The sequence below is a fragment of the Mus caroli genome, unplaced genomic scaffold (assembly GCF_978045245.1).
Source record: "Mus caroli unplaced genomic scaffold, Mus_caroli_1 scaffold_13, whole genome shotgun sequence".
NCBI lineage: Eukaryota > Metazoa > Chordata > Mammalia > Rodentia > Muridae > Mus > Mus caroli.
The window spans coordinates 76,998,851-77,021,569 of NW_028227268.1; the positions used below are offsets into that span (position 1 = coordinate 76,998,851).

Genomic DNA, 22,719 nt, shown 5'->3' on the forward strand with positions numbered 1-22,719 from the left:
GTCAGAGAAGAGATGGGGAGGGGGCTAGCAGGTGAACATCAGCATGAGCAAAGACAGAATTTTCAGACTGCCCAAAATTGGGGTGTGTCTATGTGTGGTACTGTACGTAGCATTGATGGAGATGAGGTCTAGACATGGAGATCATTTTGCCATAGCAAAATACCATGAGTAAACGGCTTAAACAATGGGTGTTTGCTTCCCATGGCCCTGGAGGATGCAATTCCTGGACCAGCTGTCGACAGGGCTGCTTTCTCCTGATGTTTCCCTGGCTACTCAGTCTCATTCCTCCCAAACCCCTGGGTGTCAGATGTCTCTGTGTGTTACCCAAGTTTCCTCTCTTTATAAGGATGACAGATTGAGTGAGAGTCTGCCCTCATGATCTCCTCTGAGCTTCAGTCACCTTTCAAATGGGCCCACCCAGAAACAGAGTCACAGTCTCAAGTATGAATGGCGTGTGGGGAGCCTGTAACGGAGCGACTTTCATTCATTTCCTCAAAGTGCAGAGAGGAGGCTGGAGACGAAGCTCAGTTGTTTGAGTGCCTGTGTAGAACACACAAAGCCCTGACTTGTATGAACCAAATCTCCAGCACCAAATAAACTGGGTATAGTCTGGCAAATGCTTGTAATCTCAACTGTGGGGAGGTGGAGGCAGGAGGGTCAAAAGTTCAGGATCACTTTCTCAGCTACATAGGAAGCTTGAAGCAAGCTTGGAATTGAGACCCTATCACTAAAGGGAGGCGAACTCAGGTTCAGCCATGCTTGATCTGTAATTAGTCTTAGAATGAGCTATAAAGAGGAGTGAATGGAACAGATACACTGGATGAGAGTCTCAAAATGATTGTTACTGGAAGCATGAAAGAGTGGGGGTGGGGATTCCAGGGAACAGCTGTAATGATCGTATACACTAGAAAAACCGAACGTCAACTCCAGCTGGCATAATGATTCTTTGGGTTCGGGGAACCAGAACCAGACTGTCTCCGAGATACCAGGTCACAGGCTCAGGCAGGCAAATCTAAAGGACAGGCTGGCTCTAAACATGATTCTGTTTGTTTTCTGATGCTGCTGTGGCAAATTGCATAAACTTACTGCTTAGTAGGTAGATTGCTTACCTGGCATTCACAAAGCCCTAAGTTTGGTCCCTAACACCCACATAAACCAGGCGTAGTGGTAAATGTTGTAACCCTAACACTTGAGAAGTAGAGACAGGAAGATCAGAAGTTCAAAGTCATCCACAGCGCCAGAAGTATGTATCTCTCTCTCTCTCTCTCTCTCTCTCTATATATATATATATATATATATATATATATATATATATACACACACACACACACACACATATATATATATAATACCCACATACAATATACTATATTATACATATAATTTACATATATAAAAGATGGCCAATAACTCAAGGTTCCCAAGGCCACATCCAGAGCTCTTTCCACCACGCCATCTTGACCTCTGTATTCTGGGCTTGTTATATAACAACCATGGTTGAACTGTCCAGAGGGCAGAGTGCACATCTTGGTTTTCAGTTCTGTTTCTGGCACAGAGCCTGGGATCTGAAGATGCTTGCTGCGGCCTTTTTTTTTTTTAACTGAATGAAATTATACTTGCTGAGGGCACTGGGGGGTGGGGGTAGGGGGCTGAGAATAGCCACGTGTTCCTTACATTACTGTCAGTTCCTCTTTTAGACACGTGTGCCCAGACAGAAGAGAAAGCAGGCAGCCCATGGGTCGGTCTTGGTTGTTTCCCTCAGGGACAGCATGTTACTGACTTCTTAATTAAGAGTGGAAGCTATCGCTGTTGAGAAGATTCACAATTAAGTAGCAAACTCCAAGTTAAATTGGATTCTGCCTTTAAAATGTATTATAAAGTGAATATGATAAATAGATTTAAATTTTAAAGTTCATTTTTCCCTAAATATATTTTCAAGGAGAGGAAGCATAATGCTAATTCTTGTCTCCTAATATTCTTTGGAGAATGCTTTCCATAACTGGAAACTGCTTAAAATATATATGTCTATATTTTTAATCATCTTCACAATGTTATACAGCTGTCACCACCATCTAATGTCATTGCCCCATACAGATACCCTAGAATTTTTAGCAGTCAACCCAGGTCCTCTCCCCACGTGTTTCCATCAACTGCAATCTGTCCATAAGGCTGTACCTCTTGTGGGTATTTTGTCCAAAGGAATCGTAGAATATGTGGCCTCTCTTCTGGCTTTCACTGAAGTTCTTACTAGATCAGCTATTCTAAGATATAAGGTGCTCGTGACTTACCTGGGAACTATGCTGGAATATAGGTTCGTATTCAGGGGCTCAGACAGCCTTGTCAGCAAGCCCCCAGGTGATGCTGCTATTGCCTGCCCCGGCCTACATCCTGGGTGGTCCCGATGAGAGCCTGGAGAAGTCCGTGGCCCTAGTGTTATATGTCCCTGATGACTGTGCTTTGCCGTTTCAGAATGAAATGCTAGAGGAGGGCCACGACTATGCAGTCATGCTGTACACCTGGCGCAGCTGCTCCCGGGCCATCCCGCAGGTGAGACCATCCTTGCCCTTCAGAGAGGCCTCACTGCTTCTGCAGTGCTCCTCCAACCTGAACCCAAACCAGAGGGCTGAGGTCCCCAGGTGGCGGGAAACAAATCTGGGCCTCTGACCCAAAGTGCTTCCCATAGTGCTGCTGACAAGGTCCATGCCCAGGGTCTTAAAAACAGTTTCCCCGCACATACAGGGCACAGTATTTTATTTCAAAGGCAGTTGATGTCTCTTGCCACCCAGGCTGTCACAAAGGATCTAAAGCGTGATATTGTCTCACTTCACCTAAACCCTGTGCTTCAGATGGTTCTGGGTCTTTTTATTGGCATGACCATATTTTATAAATCCATATCGTTTCCACAAAACCGTATTGTTCTCATTTTTTTACACTGTCTTGGACTTGTTGAAAATACAGATGATTTTATTATCATTGACATTTTTGCATAATTAGTGGATTCCATGGTAACAAAGTCAGCAAACTATATGCACATCAAGTAAACAGAGGAGCCCTTCTCTCTTCCTTTTAGCCCTCATATTTAGGGGTAACTATTATTAAATTTTTTGTATTTTTCACATTTTCTAAGCCTGGTTTTGTTTTTCTTAAACAGTTGATTGTCTTAATTTTTTTTATTTATTTATTCTTTCTCACTGGAAGGTATATATGTAGCGTGGCATGCATGCGTCAGTCAGAGGATAATCTGTAGAAATTGGTTTTCCCTTATTCAGACAGTCAGGCTTGAAAGCAAGTGCCTTTTCCCATGGAAATAGATAGATAGGTAAAATTAAATATAATATGTGTCAAATTATACTTAACTGTTCTGTGGCCTTTTTGCCTCTCAGGTGTGGTGATGCCTTTTCATAGTCACGACAGAGATCCACCTTAGCCCTTCTAATGTTTGTAATGGTATATGTGTACGAATATATATGGTTGTATCACTTTGTCCATTTAATGGCCCACTGGCAGTTATCTAGCCATTGATAATCATAAAACATTATCCTTGTCCAGTGTATGTGGTACTCACGTGTAATCTCAGCACCTAGAAGGAGGAGGCAGGAGGATCTTTAGTTTCAAGCCAGCATGGGCTACATAATGATTCACTAAAGATAAAAAAATGCATTGACTCACTCTCACACCCAGCCAGCCTATGAGCAGGCTTGGCGCATGTGTGTTCACAGAACATATGGCATGTGACACTAAGGTATATGCTGACTAAAAGCACCAGACAGAGGAAATGGGTCCCTGGATGACACAGCTTAGGTTACCCATCATTAACTTGGATATGGCTGGGGAGACTGGTTCATGGTCGTGTGCATCGGGATAAGAGAAGAGGACATGCATGGACATACGAATGTAGCCAACTGTGAAGGCGGGCATAGGCCAGCAGGGAAAGGAGCAGGGCCCCGTGTTGGGATCAGCTGGCCCCTTTACCACAGCCAGTCTCCAGGGAGCACTTGTGGGGCCTGCCAGTCTTCTACAGCTCCCTCTCGCTACAGTGACCCTAACCATTTTCACCCACGACACGATGCCACATGAGCAGCACCGGTGAGCCATGCTCCTGAGGTGGCAGCTGGGAGCCTAGATGATGAAGGAGCCTCTCGCTTTCACAGGTGAAGTGCAACGAGCAGCCCAATCGGGTCGAGATCTACGAGAAGACAGTGGAGGTGCTGGAGCCAGAGGTCACCAAGCTCATGAAGTTCATGTACTTTCAGGTGAGTGGGGTGTGGGCGGGTCCACAGCAGAAGGCTCACGAAGTCCCCCACCCTTCCACATCTAGACTTTGGTGCCATATCATTTTGTTTCTGTCCAGCTAGTATTTTTGAGAGCCACCTACACCCCTGTGGGTGAGCCAAGCCAACAGGTGTCCCCGCCTCCACAGAGGATGTGTCCTAGTGAGTTTGTGTATGCTTGGAGCGCAGAGCGACGAAAATACACACTAGTTTTTAGGACAAGGTAAAAGCGTGAGTAAAATACAATTTACAACAGTTGTAGGCTGCAGAGTATTTACGGGTAGTTGCCACTTTAGGGACAATGGCATGGAGCTAAGACCTGGATGACTAGAGGTCCTGCAAAGCCCCAAGGCCTGGAGGGATCAGTGTGTTCAAGAAATGAAGGACAGGGAGGGAGGGAGCCACAAAACAGTGAAAGCAAGGAAGAGGCCCAAGGGGAGGCTTGGGGTGGGAGGACAGGGACCCATGAGATGGGCAGCACTGTGAGCCTGGAGCTTTGGATTGGGTGATGTGGGTTGACCTGAGCTTTTAGGAAATCTGGCCACTAGGTAGGAAATGCTTGGGAGATGGAGGTGGGAAGAGGCTGGGATGGAGAAGCATGGAGGAGCAGGAGACCAGTTGGGAGCTCTGGAAGAGTCATTTTAAGAGGAGGAAGAACAGGAAGAGGGCCAAGGGCCTTCACAGTGACGGAGATAATGTGTAAGGACAGAAGGTGTGGGCAGCCAGTCACTTCCTGGGGACTCACTGGCAACTGTGAGGGTGGCAGAGAACACCTCAAAGCTGGTCTATACCCTACACACAGCATATACAACCCACACCCTTACATATGTTCCATGCATAGAGCATTGACACTGGCCAGGCTCTACTGTGTCTAGGCCAGAGCTAGGACTATACTGGGGAGGTGCCTCAGCCTGGGTCAGGAGCAATGCTAGGTCAAAACCCAGCACTGCTGTTTCCTAACTGTGTGTGACTCACTTTATACATACATGTACACACACATACACGTGCACATTTGCGCACACACATATACAGGCACCCCCACACACCAGCACAGGGAAATGAAGCCTGCCTCTCAGGGTGGTGGAAAAGATAAACTCGGTCTCTCTATAGGAGCTCCGGAGGGCCCTATGACAGCTTAAAGTGTTTCACAGCTGTTGTTATTGTCATAGATGGCCTGACTTCCCGGAGCCTAAAGTCTCTTTTGGGAAGCAGATCCAAGAGAGATGAGCCATCAGAGACTAGGTGGCAAATGAAGAGCTTCCCCTAAAGAGGTGCACATGGAAGGAAGGAAGGCTGGGATGATTCACAGCCATGTGCCTCGCACTGTGGCCACTGGCTAAGCATAGAAACAGTAGCAGTTAACAGTGAAACTCCCCAGCAATACGAGGCTCACTCTAAGCACTCAGCAGCCATCCTCCCCTGCTCCTTTTCCTCTTTCTCTTCCTCCTCCTCTATTATTCGCTATCCCTCCATTACTACTTTTGCTTCTTCTTGCTTTTGAACTACTCTCCTCCCCCACCCCCAACACACACACACACACACACACACACACACACACCACACAGGTGACAGATCTTTTGACATCGTATTTACCAGCTAGAGTGACAGCCCAGCATGCTCTCGTGTCTTCACAGAGTTGGGTATTCATCATGTAATCTGTTTTAGAATGTTTTCACCCCTCCGAGAAAAATCTCCTGATCCATCACCTCGGTACTACCCAACACCCTCTCCCTTCAGCCTTAGGCAACCACTAAATGGCTTTTTAACTCCGTGGATTTCCTGTTTGGACATTTCCCTACAAATGAAGTTATACAGGACATGATGTTTCATGCCTGGCCTCTTGCAGTTGGTAGGGTGTGTTTGAGTGTAGCAGGTGACAGAACCTAATTGGTTGGTTGGTTGGTTGGCTGGTTTACTGACGGAATGCCATGTCACTGTGCACACACATACACCGTATTTTATTCATCCATTTACCAGGTGATAGGTGAGGGTGTTTTCCCCTTCAGGTCTGTTAGGGATAAAAACTGGACCCCTGCAAGAGCTTCTCTGTCATTGCAGGCTCTTCGTTTCTCTTGGGTTGTGAGCTGGTTAGGGTTTGGTCAACTTGACAGGAGCTGGAGTCATATGGAGAAAATTGATTGACTGATGAGATTTCTCTCAGCATTATTATTGAAGCCACACTACCGCTGTACGATACAGGCTATACTACACACACATGCGCCCTCATGAGAGCCTCTAAGAGCCACAGCCCCTACAGCATTGACTTGGCTCTTTCGTATGCTTACTCCAGCTGAGGCCAGCCTCATGCTTCCTTAGGCCTCCCACAGCTTCAGGGCCTTTGCAGGATGGCTCATGCTTCCTTCCTTCCCTTGTCCTGGTCCTTCTTCTCTTTCAAATTATTTCCGTACAAGGTCATTTCTTGGTGACTTCAGTCTTTCTCCCTAGAGGAACAGTTTTGTGAGCCCTTCCCAACCTCCATCCCTTCTTCATTTCCTGCCATATCAAGTATGAAATTCTGCTGCAAAGAATTTATTTTGTTTTCTATGACTCAATTGGCATATATGATCCTTAGGACAGTTTTGGTTTTTTTCCTTCTTGTTTTGATTTCTGCTTGACCTCAGCCCTTACAGTGTTTTTGTGGTTATATAGTATAGTATAGTAGTGTATATATAGTATATATATACACTACTATACTACTATACTATACTACTATATATATATATATAGTATATATATATATATATATATATATATAGTATATATATATATAGTATATATATATATAGTATATATATATATATAGTATATATATGTATATATATATATATATATATATATATATATATATATACAGTATGGTAGGTGTTCACTAATCAGTTGCTTACTCTCCGGGCATTTCACACACTGGGGCCATGACGCTTTTTAGCAAATGTGCTTTAGACTAATTCATAAAGTAAACTCACTTGGAGCAGGTTCTAGCACGCTGTCACGATTAGCTTTAGAAACGGGGACATCTCAGAGAAAGATGAGTCCCTTACACTGTTCCTCTGTCTCCAGCGCAAGGCCATCGAGCGCTTCTGTAGCGAGGTGAAGCGGCTGTGTCACGCTGAGCGCAGGAAGGACTTTGTCTCTGAGGCCTACCTGCTGACCCTGGGCAAGTTCATCAACATGTTCGCGGTCTTGGACGAGCTAAAGAACATGAAGTGCAGTGTGAAGAATGACCACTCTGCCTACAAGAGGTCAGAAGCCCTCCCTGCTCCCTGCACTCTTCTCACTGTCTTATTCCCTAGTAATAGAATAGCCTTCCTCAAACCAAGCTGTTGTGACAGAGTGATCTGAGGAAGGCAGTTCCGAGCTGGGGCTTCAGAAGAAAGAGTTATTGCTGGCCAGGCTTGATGTCCCAAGATGGCATCTGGTCCTCACCTCCCCCATCTAGGGGGCAGAGCAATTTCTGCCATGCCTACCTCACGGCAGAAAGATTATCATAAGGCATTGCATGGTCATTTTCTGTAAGAAACAGAAGCCAGTGTTTATGTCCCAGATCTACAAAGCCAGGCATACATTCCCCCAGTTACCCCAGTGGCTGCATTTGGCTGGATCTCTCTTACCAGCTCTCCTCCAGACCCGCCTCTCCGTGGTCTCCTTTCTCAGATAGACCCCTGCAATGGCTTCCTGCCAGCCCATAGCATAACCCCAGCTTTCCAGAAAAAAGTTCCTCCTTCCTCATGCATTCGGAAAGTCCCGGCCAAGATTGCTATCAATCCAGCTTGCTAATCCCTCTGTCAGTCACTGAGTCAGGTGGAGGTGATCTGACAGAATTAGGGGACCATGTCATCGTTGAAAAAAAAGGGCTGGAGTTGGGAGGAGGTTGTTCATCTCCAGGAGCCAGGATGTAGCCACCCAATGACAGGGAACTCTACAAAATATCAGATCCCCAGGGAGTTGGGTAAGGCTCAGATGAGCACCTGTGTCTGTCTATACCTCCTGGAAGGGTTGTTCATATCACTGGCACATTATTCCTATCCTGCCACACTTCCCTTGGATTTCAAGTCAGCTACAGAAAGGAAGAGGGCAGATGTGAAACCTGGGTTGCCCAAGAGTTAGAGCCCATCTCAAGGTCAACTCAAGATATCACAGATAGCCACCAGCACAGCATCCTTCCCCATATACTTCCTGTATGGCCACCACTTCCATCAGGACCACAGCCAACATCTGTGTCCTAAACCAGGTAGGCGTGTTGTTCCCGTTCTCACGAGTTATTGTGACGTGAGCTGTGCCAGGCTGGGTTAAGTTGGGACACAGTTGAGCCCAGCCTGTGTTCTCTGTTTCCCTCCCTCCATCTGTCATCCCATGTTTCCGTGCAATACTGTGCATAAGAATGTTGAGGGAAAGACAAATCTTTTCTACTCGGAAAGCTACGGCAGGAGAATCATCGACTAGGCCTAGCAGCACAGGACTGAAGTCCTTGGTGGTTTTCATCAGTTCAAGCGAGTTCGAGGCCAGCCTAATAAACTTAGCAGAACCCTATCTCAAAAATGAAAAATAGTAACAAGGTTGGGAACATAGCTCAGAGATCAAGTGCTTGCTCGGCATGCACAGTACCCTGGGTCCAGTCCCCAGTGCTACAAACCAACCCAAAATTAGGATGCTGAGATTTTCCTGTAATGAACAGAGCACACACACACACACAAAATGAAGCTTCCTGCCTGTGATTCAGTTCTTCTGGGCTCACTGTGCAGTTCCCCTGGAGCTCAAGGACACTGCCCCCACTCCCTGTCTCACCATCCCTCCCTGGTTTCCGTTAAATACCCTGAGATACCAGTGGGCTTTTTTTGTTTGTTTGTGGTTTCATGCCCTTTAATACCCAGCAGCTGTCAGGAGGGCGTAAAGGGCCTGAGAGAAAGGACTGCCAAACACATTTTCCACTGACCTTGGGAACACCTGCAGTGTTCAGAGCCAGTGACATCCGCTCGGTGTCTCTTGTTGGCTGAGGAGTGGGAACAGACTCCCGGGCACCCTGTTATTGCTTCCTTCTCTGTGTTTCAGAGCGGCACAGTTCCTAAGGAAGATGGCGGACCCCCAGTCCATCCAGGAATCTCAGAACCTGTCCATGTTCCTGGCCAATCACAACAGGATCACCCAGGTGAGGACAAGTTCCATGTGGGTCCTGTCTGGCATCCCACGGAAGCAATCCTAGGGCCCCGAGGCTCAGAGGACTCCAGGGAATGAAACATAAGTTCAGTCCACATTTGTCTCCACTGCCCTTCATGGGAGTAAAGTTACAGCCAGTGACCTCCCCCCTTTTAGTTCTCTGGAAGCTTCCCACACAGGGCTGTGTGTCCCACATCAGTTTCTAGGTTGAGAACAAGCCTGACCATAGGTCCATTATCAGACTTCGGGCAAAGTCAGAGATTCAGTTTACTCATCCATAAAGTGGGCATATTATTTTGAGACTATTATGAGAATGTATCTCATAAGACTGGCTTGGAAATTTAATGAAGTGGAGACAAAAAGCCCCCAGAACATGACCAAGAGCCTGGGAAGGCACAGTTACCTCCACCAGTTTGCCAGGGTGTATCCACTCGGCCTCTCCTCTTGCATTTGTGGCTGTCATAGCTGGACCTATCTCTCTGACAGTTCAGTAACAACAAGAGTGTCTGCAGGACCCAGGCCAACACAAGAGGGAATGTGATGCTGCTCCCAAGACATCCCAAAGGCCTGGCCATAGTAGGGCCTTCTTTGTCACTAGAGAAGGATATGGAGTCTCAGCCCCCTGCTCTCTGTTGAGAGTTCCCCCGATGCTATCCAAGAGTATCCTGCAGGCCTCGTTTGCCTCCATGGGGAGAAAGGATAGAGAGAAACCTTCCTTAACTGTTGATGCTCCTGGATCCTACCAGGAAAGAGATACCTACCTATTGTCACTCCTTCCCTCGGTGGGTCTTCTCCCTGCCTTTGTCTGAAGAAACCTCATAGAGACCCTTGAAACAATTACTGCAGGGCCTATCTGTAAAGCCGGGCTGTTGTTAGGCTCCTGTGTGAGAGGTGAACAGGGACAACCAGCTAATGCCTAGCATCCAAGGGGAGTCAGGTGTCAGCCCCTGCTGGCAGGAAAGCTCCCTCCTCCTGGGTCCTTCCTGGCCAATCACAACAGGATCACCCAGGTGAGGACAAGTTCCATGTGGGTCCTATCTGGCATCCCACGGAAGCAATCCTAGGGCCCTGAGGGATCTGGTAGGGATCAAAGTGCTCACTTATTCAGCCCAGCTCTGGGCCTTCTGGGTGGTGCAGGAAGACATTTGCTTCGCCTGACCAGTGGGTGGCGCTGTTGTTTAGTGTCTTCACCAGCAACTGGAAGTGATCCCGGGCTATGAGGAGCTGCTGGCAGACATTGTCAACATCTGTGTTGATTACTATGAGAATAAGATGTACTTGACGCCCAGTGAAAAACACATGCTGCTCAAGGTAAGACTTCCCCTCTTGACACAGCTTCCTGCCAGGCGTGCGTGCGCGTGAATGTATAGGTGTGTGCATACGAGTGCGGGTGTCTTTAAAGGCCAGAAGTGTCAAATAACCTAGAACTAGAGTTATGGGCTATTGTGAGCTGCCCAGCATGGGTGCTGGGAACCAAATCTGAGTCCTCTACAAGGGCAGTAACTGTTCTTAACCACCGAGACATCGCTCCAGCCAAATCTTCTTTATCTGACGTGCTGTCTCTCACTGGGATCTAGGGCTCGCCCATTAGGCCTGGAGAGCCGACCAGCAAGCTCAGAGATTGGCTTGCCTCTCCCTCTCCATCAGAGGGGTTATGCACGTGCTCCACTGTACCAGGTTTTACATGGGTGCTAGAGAATGAATGCTAGGGTCTTAGACTTGTGCCACAAGCACACGTGACTGACTGGGCCATTAGCCCACAATGTTGGAGACTGGAAGTGATATTGGGCTTCTTTGAGGGCATGCCATGGTGGAACTATTTCGTGTCCCCGAATAGAAACACCAGTATTCAGTCATGGGGCCTCTAAAGAGCTAATCCAATTCTGTTCCAAGAGGCCTCTCTTTTAATAACTAGGAGGTTAAGTTTCAACCTCTTTTTATTTATTAATTTATGCATTTCTTTTTTGAGACATTCTCTCTGTAGCCCAGGCTGGCCTTGGATTCTCAATACCCCATCCTCAGCCTCAGCCTCCCAAATGTTTGGGTTACAAGTGTAGGCTACCACATCCATCAGGTTTCACCCTCTTAAAGTCATGGCCCTGTGACTTTGGGGCTTAAATGCTTGCCAGAGTTCAGGGAAACGAAACATATTGAAACCATAGCCCAGGGCAGCATGGCTTTTGTGACTCGCTCACTCCAGCTTCCTTGGGCTATCAGAAACCAGCAAAGGCTGCCCCAGCTTTAGCCTCCTCTCCTCCCTAGTCCGAACATGGGTGGTACAGCAGTTATGCCCAAGCCTGATGCTCCGCAGGCTGCCTTACTATACTCCATCTCAAAGCAGGTTTAGATGACTTCAGGTTCTGGGCCTTCCTCTCTCATCAGCCTTGAATGCCTGCATAGACCTGCTCCTCCCCACACACCACACACCACCACCACCACCACCACCACACACACACACACACACACACATTTTCTATCCTCTTTAGGCCTCCAGCATTGTTTTGAGCTGTTGCACGGTTGGTTCTTTGCAGTTGGTTAGTGAGCTCAGAGGCCACCAGGGGGCGATGGAAGCCCTCACAGGACAGTCTGGCGCTGTTGCTGCAGGACAGAATGCACCAGGCAGGAAGCAGCTGTCAGAGGCATCCTCTGCTTCTTCTCTTAGCCACGCCCCCCGTGAGATATAAAGGTAGAGAGGAGTGACTTCCTGTGTCTCCACAGCTGACCGTGTCCCTGCGGCTGCTCTTTTACCTAAAGTGACTAGCAGGTGGGCTGACAGATCAGGAGTATCAGCATCTTCAGGTGGAGATCTGCTCTTTAACAATGGCCTTCACATTGTTGTTTTTCTGGAGAATTTTATGGTCACTTCTCATTATTCCAGTGTCTGCCTCTCAACACCTCTGGGAAACAACAAGGTCCTTTCTCTCTCGGAGGATCTATAAACCCACATTTGGATGGAGATCCTAGGCTAAGCCCTTTGCAGATCGTCTCAGCAACATGTGTGTGTGTGTGTGTGTGTGTGTGTGTGTGTGGTTCCAGCAAACTCTCTAGCCGGCCTATGTCTCTGATTCCTCATCTTTAGAATCAAGGCCACACTTCTTAAACCCTAACCACAGCCGCTGCCCCAGAGTAACTGTTGTAATAATATACTAAATTCCTCGTTGAAATTAGGCACATGTTTTCTGTTTTAATTTGGAGATGTGTGTGATTTTGAAATAGCACGTGTGTCTCTACAAGATGCCAGTGAATTTGTGCATGCTCACATGAGTGTGCACGCATGCATCACAGCCCCCATGTTTGTTAGCTGCTCTGGAGGTGTGATGAGGATTTTACACGTGGCCCCTTTCTCATTCTAGGTGATGGGCTTTGGTCTCTATCTGATGGACGGAAATGTCAGTAACATTTACAAACTGGATGCCAAGAAGAGAATCAACCTTAGCAAAATTGATAAGTTTTTTAAGGTTAGTAATTGGTGCTGGGGCCGAGCAGGGGCACAGAATTACTGGGGCCTAGATCCCTGGTGGAAGGAAAGGATGGCATTGGCCAGAAAGCTGTGGAGATGGTCATAGGCATCTAAAGATTCTCAGGGAAAAGGAAGATAAAAGCGCAGGCCCCAGCTGTACTCACTAAAGCAAGGTTACTGCCCACGTGTGGGTGATGCCCAGCCTCGGGACTCGGCTGGGATTCCACGGAGGCCTTGTAAGTCTTCTTGCGTGTTCCTTTCCCCTTTCCTAACATCTTTCCTCTAAAGACATAGTTGTATCCTAGAAGTCAAAACCGATGTGAATTTTCATCACCCTCTACAGCTCATGGAGACAGAAGAAAAGACTAGAATTTTTTTAAAGATTTACTTTTATCTGATGTATAGAGAGGTGTTGTGTCTGGGTGTGTGCACCATGTATGCAGTGCCCACAGAGACTAGAAGAGGGCATTGGATGCCCTGGAATTGTAGTTGCAGGTGGTTGTGAGCGGCTGTGTGGGTACCTAGCATCAAGCCCTGCTTCGCTGAAAGAGCAGCGAGTACTTTTAACTGCTGAGCCACTTCTCCAGCCCTGAAACACTGGATTCTAAGTGGCTTCATGTTTGCCCTTTAGGCACGATAGCTCGCAGCATTCTGTTTACGCTTATCCTCTCAAGCACCTCTGAGGGCCGACCATTGGGCCCCAAAACTCTCTAAGAAAAACTCGCAGGTAAATGTTAAGTCTTTGGTGTTTGAACAAAGAGATGTCACGTCTGGAACTGAACCCTTGTTCTGACTTGGCTGTAATGTTGGGTCCTGCAGATGTGAGATCTGCCCTGAGGGGATGTTGTGTTGTGACAGATACTGAGTGAGGCTTGAGGAGATGTGTGAGTCACAGGGGTCTTGTGGCTTGATTTCTTAGCTTTTCTCCAGATCTGCCCAGGGTGAAAACAGACCCCATGTTGGGAAACTGCTATGTCTGCCTTCGGGCAGGAGGAAGGAAGGTACAACCAGGCCTGGCTCCACTGCCTCCTAGTGCCTTTGAGAAAGTCATGAACTAGACCTCCTGGAGCCGAGGGTTCTGATCCTGGCTTTTGCTCTATCTGGTCTGATTTCCTGAACAGACTAAGTTCCCTATGTGTCAATCTCTGTGTGAGTACCGAGGGAGGGAGGCAGAACTGACTCAGTCTGGTTATATGTGGATTGAGACAGAGGAAGGTTGGGTGACTAGGTTTTATAGTACTTAGAATTAAGCCCAGGGTCTCACCCATGAGAATTAAGGCCTCTATCATTAGGTATATCCCAACTTTTTTTTTTACTTTATTTTAAGGCAGAGTCTCACTATAATGCACATGAAGCCTATGAACATAAGATCCTCTTGCCTTCGTGTCATGAATATCTGGGAGTGCAGGCCTATGCAGCCAGGCTCTGCTGAGATAGTATTTGTAAAGCTGCTGGTCCTGTACCCACTGCAGGAGAGACATATGTAGGGAGACAGTAGCCTCCCTTCCTCATGTCCTCAGCTATCTGCACTTTAAGTTAGGTATAAGGTGGACAAGTCTCAGATGCCACCGCAGGCAATAGCTCACTGCCATTGGCTCCTAGTCATGTTTGGAGCAGCAGAAATCTTCTGAGCTGGTGAAAGGACCATGTATGAGGAAGCTAGCCATCTGGTCCTCTGTTTCATCTATTCACCTATGTGACCCTGGATCAGTCACTTTGCTCTGTGGTGTCAATTGCTTGAAGTACACAGTTGGTCGGAGGCAGAGCAAGGGCCTGTATGCTGGCTGGGATTCCTCTGGGCACCAGGACCCCATGGCTATTAGGAATCATTCAAGCTACCGGCCCCAGGTACACACTAAAGCCTTCCACCCCGACGGTACATCAGCCCCGGCCTGCACGAGCCATCTCACATGCTCTGTTTGCTTCCTTTGCAGCAGCTGCAGGTGGTACCCCTTTTCGGCGACATGCAGATAGAGCTGGCCAGATACATTAAGACCAGTGCTCACTATGAAGAGAACAAGTCCAAGTGAGTGCCTGCCGTAATGTCTCTTGGCTCCTGTGAGGATGCCCAGCCTGGGCAGGGAGCTGAGGGACCACTTCAGTCCCTCCTCCCTCCCCAGAGCCCTGGGCAAGTGGATTCCCACAGTGCCAGGAGGGGAATGGCTTGAGTGCTCTGAGCCCTTTTGCACCAGCCCTTAGCTACCAGGCTCTAAAGGGCTCAGAGCACAGCCACACTCCCTGTCCTGCTCTGCGGTGACTCCCCCTCCCCTCAGTGGGACAGCAGGAGTCTACTGATGGCAGCAGTCATCACCCTGGTTCAGGTCTCTGCTCAGGTTTTGTGACTCTGCAGTAAGTATGTGGTTAACGGTGTGGCTTGGATGGTTTCAGCTATGACCTGGGTTGGTAACTTGCCCCTATGTCCTCTAATAAACCGTGGTTCTAGGGAGTCTATGCTAAGGCATGGGGGAAAGTTAGTGGCTCTTGGGATATTTGGGGAGGGGGGATTTCATCTGGCTCCAGCCTTGGTCCCTCTGATGTCAGATTCAGATCTACATGTGTGTTATCTACAACTAAGAGACCATGGCAAGACCATGATCTATTCATGTGATTGGTCCTTGCCACTCTCTGGTCAGTGTCTTTCTTAGTTTCACAGCACTGACAAGTAAACCCGAGGTCTTTCCCATGCTGGGCAAGTACCCTTCTACTGAACTATAGCTTCTTCTTACTTTTTATTTGGGGTCATTACTCATTAAATAAACTCAGTCTGTAGCCTAGGCTAACCTTGACTTTGTGATCCTCTTGCTGCAGCCCGTCTTAATAGCTGGGATTAAAAAGATACCCACAGAGCCTGGGTAAGGCACAAACACCTATACTCCCAGCAGTTGGGAGCTGGAGGTAGGAGGATCCGGAGCTCAAGGCCAGCCTCAGCTACATTAGAACCCTGTCCCCCCCAAAAACTAAGATACCTGCAAAGGGGTCCTTGACCTATAACCGATATATATCTGGAGCCCCAGAGATGAATCCTTTGGAAAATTCATGTCTGGCAGTCTTAGAGAAAGAGGCTGGGTGGGCAGATATCAGTTTCTCAGACAGAGTCGGAAGTTTGAGCAACAGTGTCCCTCTATAAACAGCTCAAAATGAAAAGCTAGAGGCGTCTAAGCCAGAGGAAGGCTCATTCCTCATAATCCTGAGGAGAGCTTTAAATCAGAGTTCTGTCCAAACCCTTCACCTGCCTACTGGCTTCCCATTCTCTTGATCTGTCTATTGAGCCACTAGTTCTGGACAGAGCAAGGGGGCAGAGAGTGAAGGTTTTTCTTCATTTATTTCCTCTCCAATCCATGGTGGGTTTTTTTTTCCCTAATGGCATCTTTTCAAGAAGACAGGAGAAAGAAGAGAGGAGAGGAGGGAGGAGAAGGGGAAGAGAGAAGGAAGGGAGGGAGAGAGGGAGGGAGGGAGGGAGGGAGAGAGGGAGGGAGGGAGGGAGGGAGGGAGGGAGGGAGGGAGGGAGGGAGGGAGGGAGGAGCTTCCGGCCACACCTCTCAGAATGATAGAAAGCCACCCACCATGGGTACATCCATGCCGCCAGGTCCTTGTTGGGAAAGACAGGGAGGTTGCCTCCCTTGGCTTTGCTTGGCTGTGATTCTGTCCTTTTGTGGCCACAGAGAGGCTGTGATCTTAGCTCTCGCCTTCTCACTTACCTGGTGAGTATTGTGCACTGGTGTCCAGAAACACCTATGGTAAAAATCTGGAGAAGGCAGAGACAGGACTCTTCTTTCTAGCCATGGTGCCTACAGAGCAGGCTCTGGGGTGTAGGCAGCCACTTTACCGTTTGGTTTCACCCAGAGGAGCCCAGCTATGTTGTCTGAGGACCAGGAGCAGCCTGTCCCACGAAGGTGCCTGGAGCCGTGACCCATGCACAAATCCTGTGGTTTTCTCCTCCCCAGGTGGACATGCACTCAGAGCAGCATCAGCCCCCAGTACAACATCTGTGAGCAGATGGTTCAGATCCGGGATGATCACATCCGCTTCATCTCTGAGCTGGCTCGCTACAGCAACAGCGAGGTGAGTTCTGTGGCTGGTCCAGGGTCCGCAGCTGTACAGAGAGGCTGGGCAAGAGAGGGCATCGTGGAGTAGGGAGAACGCACTGCCAGAGGTAAGAACGTGCCTTGTTGGAAGTGTGGGCTCAGAGTCAGACTAGGATGGATGCTCAGTATCTCTGTGCCTCAATTCTTTCACCTGCAAAAAGGGCCATAATGCTAGTAATGCCAGAGGAGGATGGGCGTGGGCAGCGAGTCCGTCAGTGATGGAGAGAGAAGGTATTGTTAACAGATACAGAGGTAGTCGTATAGGAGAGAGAGTTTCCTTCCGGCTTTCTTCTTGGAGTATTTGTACTTTTATTAAATAGCAAATACTTAAGAAAAATATGGGTTTAAAATAGGTAGGTAGGAGAAACCACTTTTAATGTTCTATCGCACAGTAGAGGGCCTGTGTTTGATGATAATTATGATCCTCCATAGGAAGAAACGCCATCAGGGGTGATAGGTACACCGGGGAGCCCGTCTGATCATCACATACTGTAAACAGGTGTTGCATGTTTACACTGTGTCCCATAGAGATCTGCAATTGCTGTGCCAATCAAAAATAATTCAGACGTTTTTTTAAATGGAGGTAATGACAGTGTATACGTTGAAAGGTTCACTGAGATAATTAATGGGGTGCCTGGCATATGTGTCGTGTCTGGAGTAAAGGTCAGTAACTATTTATCAGCTGCACAGGACTCATCCCATGTCACCTTCAACGGCTAGAGACAGCGTTCTGAATAGTCCGTTCCTAATACCGTTTAAACACACATAGCTGTGTCATAATGCACGATCTTTGCAAAAAAATAATGTAAATGGAATCCGAGAAGGGAAAAAGGTCATAAAGGGCTGCAGAGATGGCTCAGTGGGTAAACACTGCCATGCAAGCGTGAGGACAATGGAGAGAGGATCTCCAGAGCTAACATAAGCACGCGCCTGCGGCCTCAGAGCTCCTACAGCAACATAGGGTGCTGTGGACCAGACAGCCCGGTGAACAATGTTGCTGCAATGTCAAGCAACAAAGAGAGCCTGTACCACAGGAAACGGAGAGTGAAAACCGACACTGCAGTGGTCCGTATGTGCGAGCAACATAAAGATCTCTCCCAATACTAAAGATTGGGCTTTGAGCTTTTTCTTTTTTTTAATAGACCATATCAATTATATAATATTAATTCATAGCCTTAAGGGAAAAATTAGATAAACAAAACCAATCCCATAGAATCCTACCATCTCAGAACTAACTTTGAATATCATGTGTCTTTGTGGGCACCTTCCCAGAGATGCCTTTCTCACAGAGACGTAATATGCGCTGTTTAATCTGACATAGGCTCCTAATCTGAGCGTCCATAGTGTGGAAGAGGCCACATTTGCTCACTGGCTCCACCATGTTGCCCATGGCTGTACTGATTATCCTTTTCCAAACCCCAACTCAGAAAGTATCTGTGACCATAACCCAGCTCACTGGAAATGGGGATCAGTCTGACAAAATACAGGCGGTGTGTGTGGTCAGTAAGCCTGGAGTTCACAAGGACCATGTTTAGTGCAAACCTGTATCTGTCTTTCTAGATGTGCCAGTAAGCTGAGATAAGCAGGAGAATCATTGGTCCTGAGGCTGGAATTTCTAGTCACATGTTTATGACATCTGTGACTGATTCTGGCTAGAGATATTATTATTATTTTTATTATCATTATCATTATCATTACTATTACATCCTGGTATTCACAAGGGATTGCTTCAGGATCTACTACTGACACCGAAGTCTATAGATGCTCCAGTACCTTATAGAAGTTGCTGTTTTTCATATACCTACCTGCATACTCAAATATATCATAAATTGTCTCTATTATTCATAAAACAATATAATGTGTAAATGCCATATAGTCTAGCTTCCTCTCTGCTACTGTGATAAAATACTCTTGACAAAAGGCAACTTAAAGAATAAAGAGTTATTTATTAGTTCACAATTCCAGCTTAGAGTCTATCACTTTGAGGCAATCACAAGGTAAGAGCTTGAGGCGGCTGCTCATGTCATGTCCACAATTAGGCATGGAGAGAAATGAGTGCATGCCCTCTTGCTTCTGCTCAGTTCAATTTCACACTCAAACACAATTCAGGACCTCCTGTTTAGGGAATGGTGCCACCCAATGTAGTCAGAATCTTCTCACATCCAGTTAACTTAGACACTCTCCCATGGACATACCTACAGGCTGACCCAGTGTAGACAATCTCTCATTGAGACATCAACTCTAAGTTGAACCAAGTTGGCAATGAAAGCTAAACATCACACCATGAATAGTTGGTTTCCTGTGTATAGTGGATAATGACAAAATCGTACAATACGGATACTACATTTTTTCAAAATATTTCCCATCTAACATTGCATGAGTTCATTGGCTATAGACTACCTCAGACACGTAGGGCGAAAGGAACACCTTTCTATGTGCATATATGGTGCAGTTTTTTATGAGTTTCAGTAGTAGCATAGAACAAAACACTATAAACTCTGATTTTAAAAAGTAATGAGCCATTGTGTTGCGGCCTGCCCGCAGTCCACAACACGAACGGTTCAACTGAGAATGGCAGTTCGCTGAAAAGAGAGGAATCTAGACGGGGCGGAAGAAACAATGGAGCCAAGACAACAAGTTCTGATCAAGGCTCAATTTTACTATTTCCAGACACTTAGTTATAAAGGAAAGGGGAGGGAACCCAATATCCCGCCAAGTAACTCAGGGTCCAGTAGCAGGACGAACACGTGTGTGCCTCCAGGCAGCAAAGGCAGGTTCCAGCAGTGGGCGTGGCAGGACAAATGAGCCGGTAGCTCCACCTTGAGCAAGCAGGTTCCAGGCTGGGGGAAGGGAGGCCACATTTCCTCCCATTAGTTAACAAAACAAACAAAAATAAAAAAGGGGGTGGCCTGAGGCAGAAAAATTATCTATGTTCAATAGTTCTGCCTGAGTTCTTAGGGCTAAAGAAAAAACCTGTTTCCGTGGGATTCCCTAACTTTTCTAATGGTAAACTGTATTTGGCTAAGACTGTCTTTAAAGCACTGACAGAATAGCAGCTCTGGGCTGTAGGCTCTGACTTTATAATGCTAATTAGTGCTGAATAGGTAGCTACCTGTTTGCATTTTAAGTAGGGCGTTGGAACCCTGGCTGAGTTTAACTAAACAAATTTAGAATAACACTGAGCTGATAATCCTCCGCAATTTTGGGTGACAGGCAGGGGAAACAGTGAGAAGGGGGGTAAGACCAGCTCTTTAGTACAAGGCCAGTTGGCTTTTTTATTTGGGTGGGAGGCAGTGAAGGGCTTGCCCTTACGACAGCAAGGTCTCCAACCTCTCTCCCCCCTATTAATTAAGTTAAAATAGGCAATGCTTAACAGAGGTGATCAAATGATTCTTTTCATCCATAGATGAGTGGGCCTTTAACCTTGACTTAGGTGGACATTGACCTGATTCCTCCCGTGAGCATTATAACAACTCACATCTGTGGCTCTTGGTATCTTTTGGGGAGGGGAGGCAGAGCCTTGAGTATTTTTGGTTTTTAGCTGGAATCAGATACCAACCTCTTTCAAATCAGGTGTGTCGCACAGGGAACTCAGAAACGGTCAAGCTGGACCTTCCCTCCGCAGTAATCTCCTGCGCCAAGCGGTACCCATACTGTATTCATATGATTATGAATCAGTAGCGCATTTCTGAGTTATGCGCGGTCTCTATATGAGACTTGTCAACCTCAGATTTAGCAAGGCCTAGACAAAAATTATGTCAGTATTAACATCACTAATTTTGGTTAAAATAGGAGCTGAAGGTCTTTCCTCTTCATCTCTGTTATTCCCAGTAGCCTGAGGAACTAAGGACACCTTGCAGTAACAGCAAGGGTGAAAAGCCAGAGGCCAGCTAAGGGACTAAGCCCATCTCTATCAAAATAAGAACTAATCTCTGTAAATATATATGAAATTTCTACTTCCCTAGCTCTCCTGGTAAATCTAAATCTTATCTTAGACTGAAAAGCCACATGCTGGGATGTCCTTGGAAGGGAGATTAGCAGTACCACCTGTTTGCTCTTAGGGGCGGAGAACCGGAGAATGTAGATTGACCTGCTTGAGAAAAGGAAGAATTCTAAACAATGAGAGTGTAGCAATGTAAATTTTCTGTTTGGAGAAGTCAAGGTACTTTATTTAGATGCAAATTGTAAAACTAAAGCTAATCTCCGGCCTCCTGTAGGGGATTTGGCTCAGAGGAAAACAGTGTTTCTGAGAGCTTCCACTTCCAGCACAAGAGGAATTTTAGTCTTTAGAATGATACTTACGAGAAGAGACAGAATCTGTGTTTACCTGACGAATTAATCTCTCTGGTAGCCACCGTGCTTCATCTTCATCTCATGAAAAAACACAAACCGAGCCTCTTCCCCAGATTAGAACTGGATCTGGACCCTTCCATTTATTAGTCAGGGCGTCCTTCCATTTTACCAATGCATAAGAATTAGAAGTAACTGGGTGCCAGTGGCGTTCCGCTGCAGACTGACCTTTAATGTCAGTTTGCAAAAAGTTTAGGACAAATAAGGTGAAGGCAAGATGAGCCTTTGGTGACCTTGGGGGATATGCTCTGAATTAACTTTGCTAGGTAATTTAGAATATAGGAATCTCTAATAATTGAACTGAATATTAGACCAGTCTAAGATTGAGTTAGAATGGCTGGTCACACTGAAGAAGAGTGAAAAATCATTATGACTCTATTAAATGACTAATTTTACTAAGTCTGAATATACAGTCTCTGATGTACTATTGCCATAAAGTTAAAAGGCTAGAAGCTAATCTAAACTGGAAAAATGACAAGCAAGGATTTAAGGTAAACTTCCCTTGAGAAGCATTAGTTAATAAAATACTTTCCACTTAGGAAACAATATATACTGAAAGATTAAAACTTTTGGCTTCTTGTAAAGAAGCAGAAACAATAAACATTTTTCTTACATAATGTAAAGCTATATTAGCCATACGTAGAGGCAAAATTTTCTAGATTACCAGTTTACTAGAAGCAAAAATCTTTGAATTTAAGCATTATTTTAAACATCTGAATAGATCTGTAACACTGTTAAAAAGAAGTTTTCTTGAACACAGGGAAAAACTTTTTTAGGCATTGTTTGCAAAACAAAAGAAAGGGCCACAAGCCGCTCTGGGACTGCCCAGAGCCCTGTATTGACTCAAAGGTAAAATACTTTTTAATCTGAGCATTAATCTTAAATTTGCAATCAAACTGCAAGCTGCAGTCAATGGAACAATGGCAGTTTTAACCATAATTTTTAAGTTTTTGTGCAAGGTTAGGATAATATCTACAACTTTGGGAAAGCAAAACCTATGTTTAAAACAATTTATCACTGTTAAAATCAATATTAGAAGCATTACTATCATATTACGAAGTTTGGATATCAATTAATACCTATGAATACCTATTAAAGCAAGCTTTAACGCTTTAATAAAGAGGCATTGCTTTATATCTTATCTTAAATTTTACTATTTAGGATAGGAACCACATTTATCAATTTTTGAGTTAAGAAGATCTTTTTCTGAGGAGGCCTTCTCTGATAGGCACTCCTCCTGAAATACCACAAGTTCCGCCTGAGGGCGATTTAGCCCTGGAAAAGTTGCATCTTTTATAGCATCATTTACAAGCGCCCAGAGACCTAGGGTAAAATTATCTGTCTGAGCGATATTCAGGGCCTCACTAACTTTCTCCCAGGTTCCACAATCTATCGTTTCTTC

General features: G+C 46.3%; 1 protein-coding gene across 5 annotated transcripts in view; it reads left to right on the forward strand.

Moving 5' to 3' along the window:
- Cyfip2 (cytoplasmic FMR1 interacting protein 2) overlaps positions 1-22,719 on the forward strand; it is a 119,241-nt gene that overhangs the window by 22,899 nt on the left and 73,623 nt on the right. For all 5 annotated transcript variants that reach the window (XM_021175633.3, XM_021175634.3, XM_021175636.3 and 2 more), the window contains exons 4-11: positions 2,470-2,547; positions 4,152-4,253; positions 7,329-7,510; positions 9,318-9,414; positions 10,605-10,733; positions 12,776-12,880; positions 14,817-14,908; positions 16,827-16,944. In XM_021175633.3, coding sequence (XP_021031292.1) covers positions 2,470-2,547; positions 4,152-4,253; positions 7,329-7,510; positions 9,318-9,414; positions 10,605-10,733; positions 12,776-12,880; positions 14,817-14,908; positions 16,827-16,944 — 903 coding nt within the window. The remainder of the gene's footprint in view (positions 1-2,469; positions 2,548-4,151; positions 4,254-7,328; positions 7,511-9,317; positions 9,415-10,604; positions 10,734-12,775; positions 12,881-14,816; positions 14,909-16,826; positions 16,945-22,719) is intronic.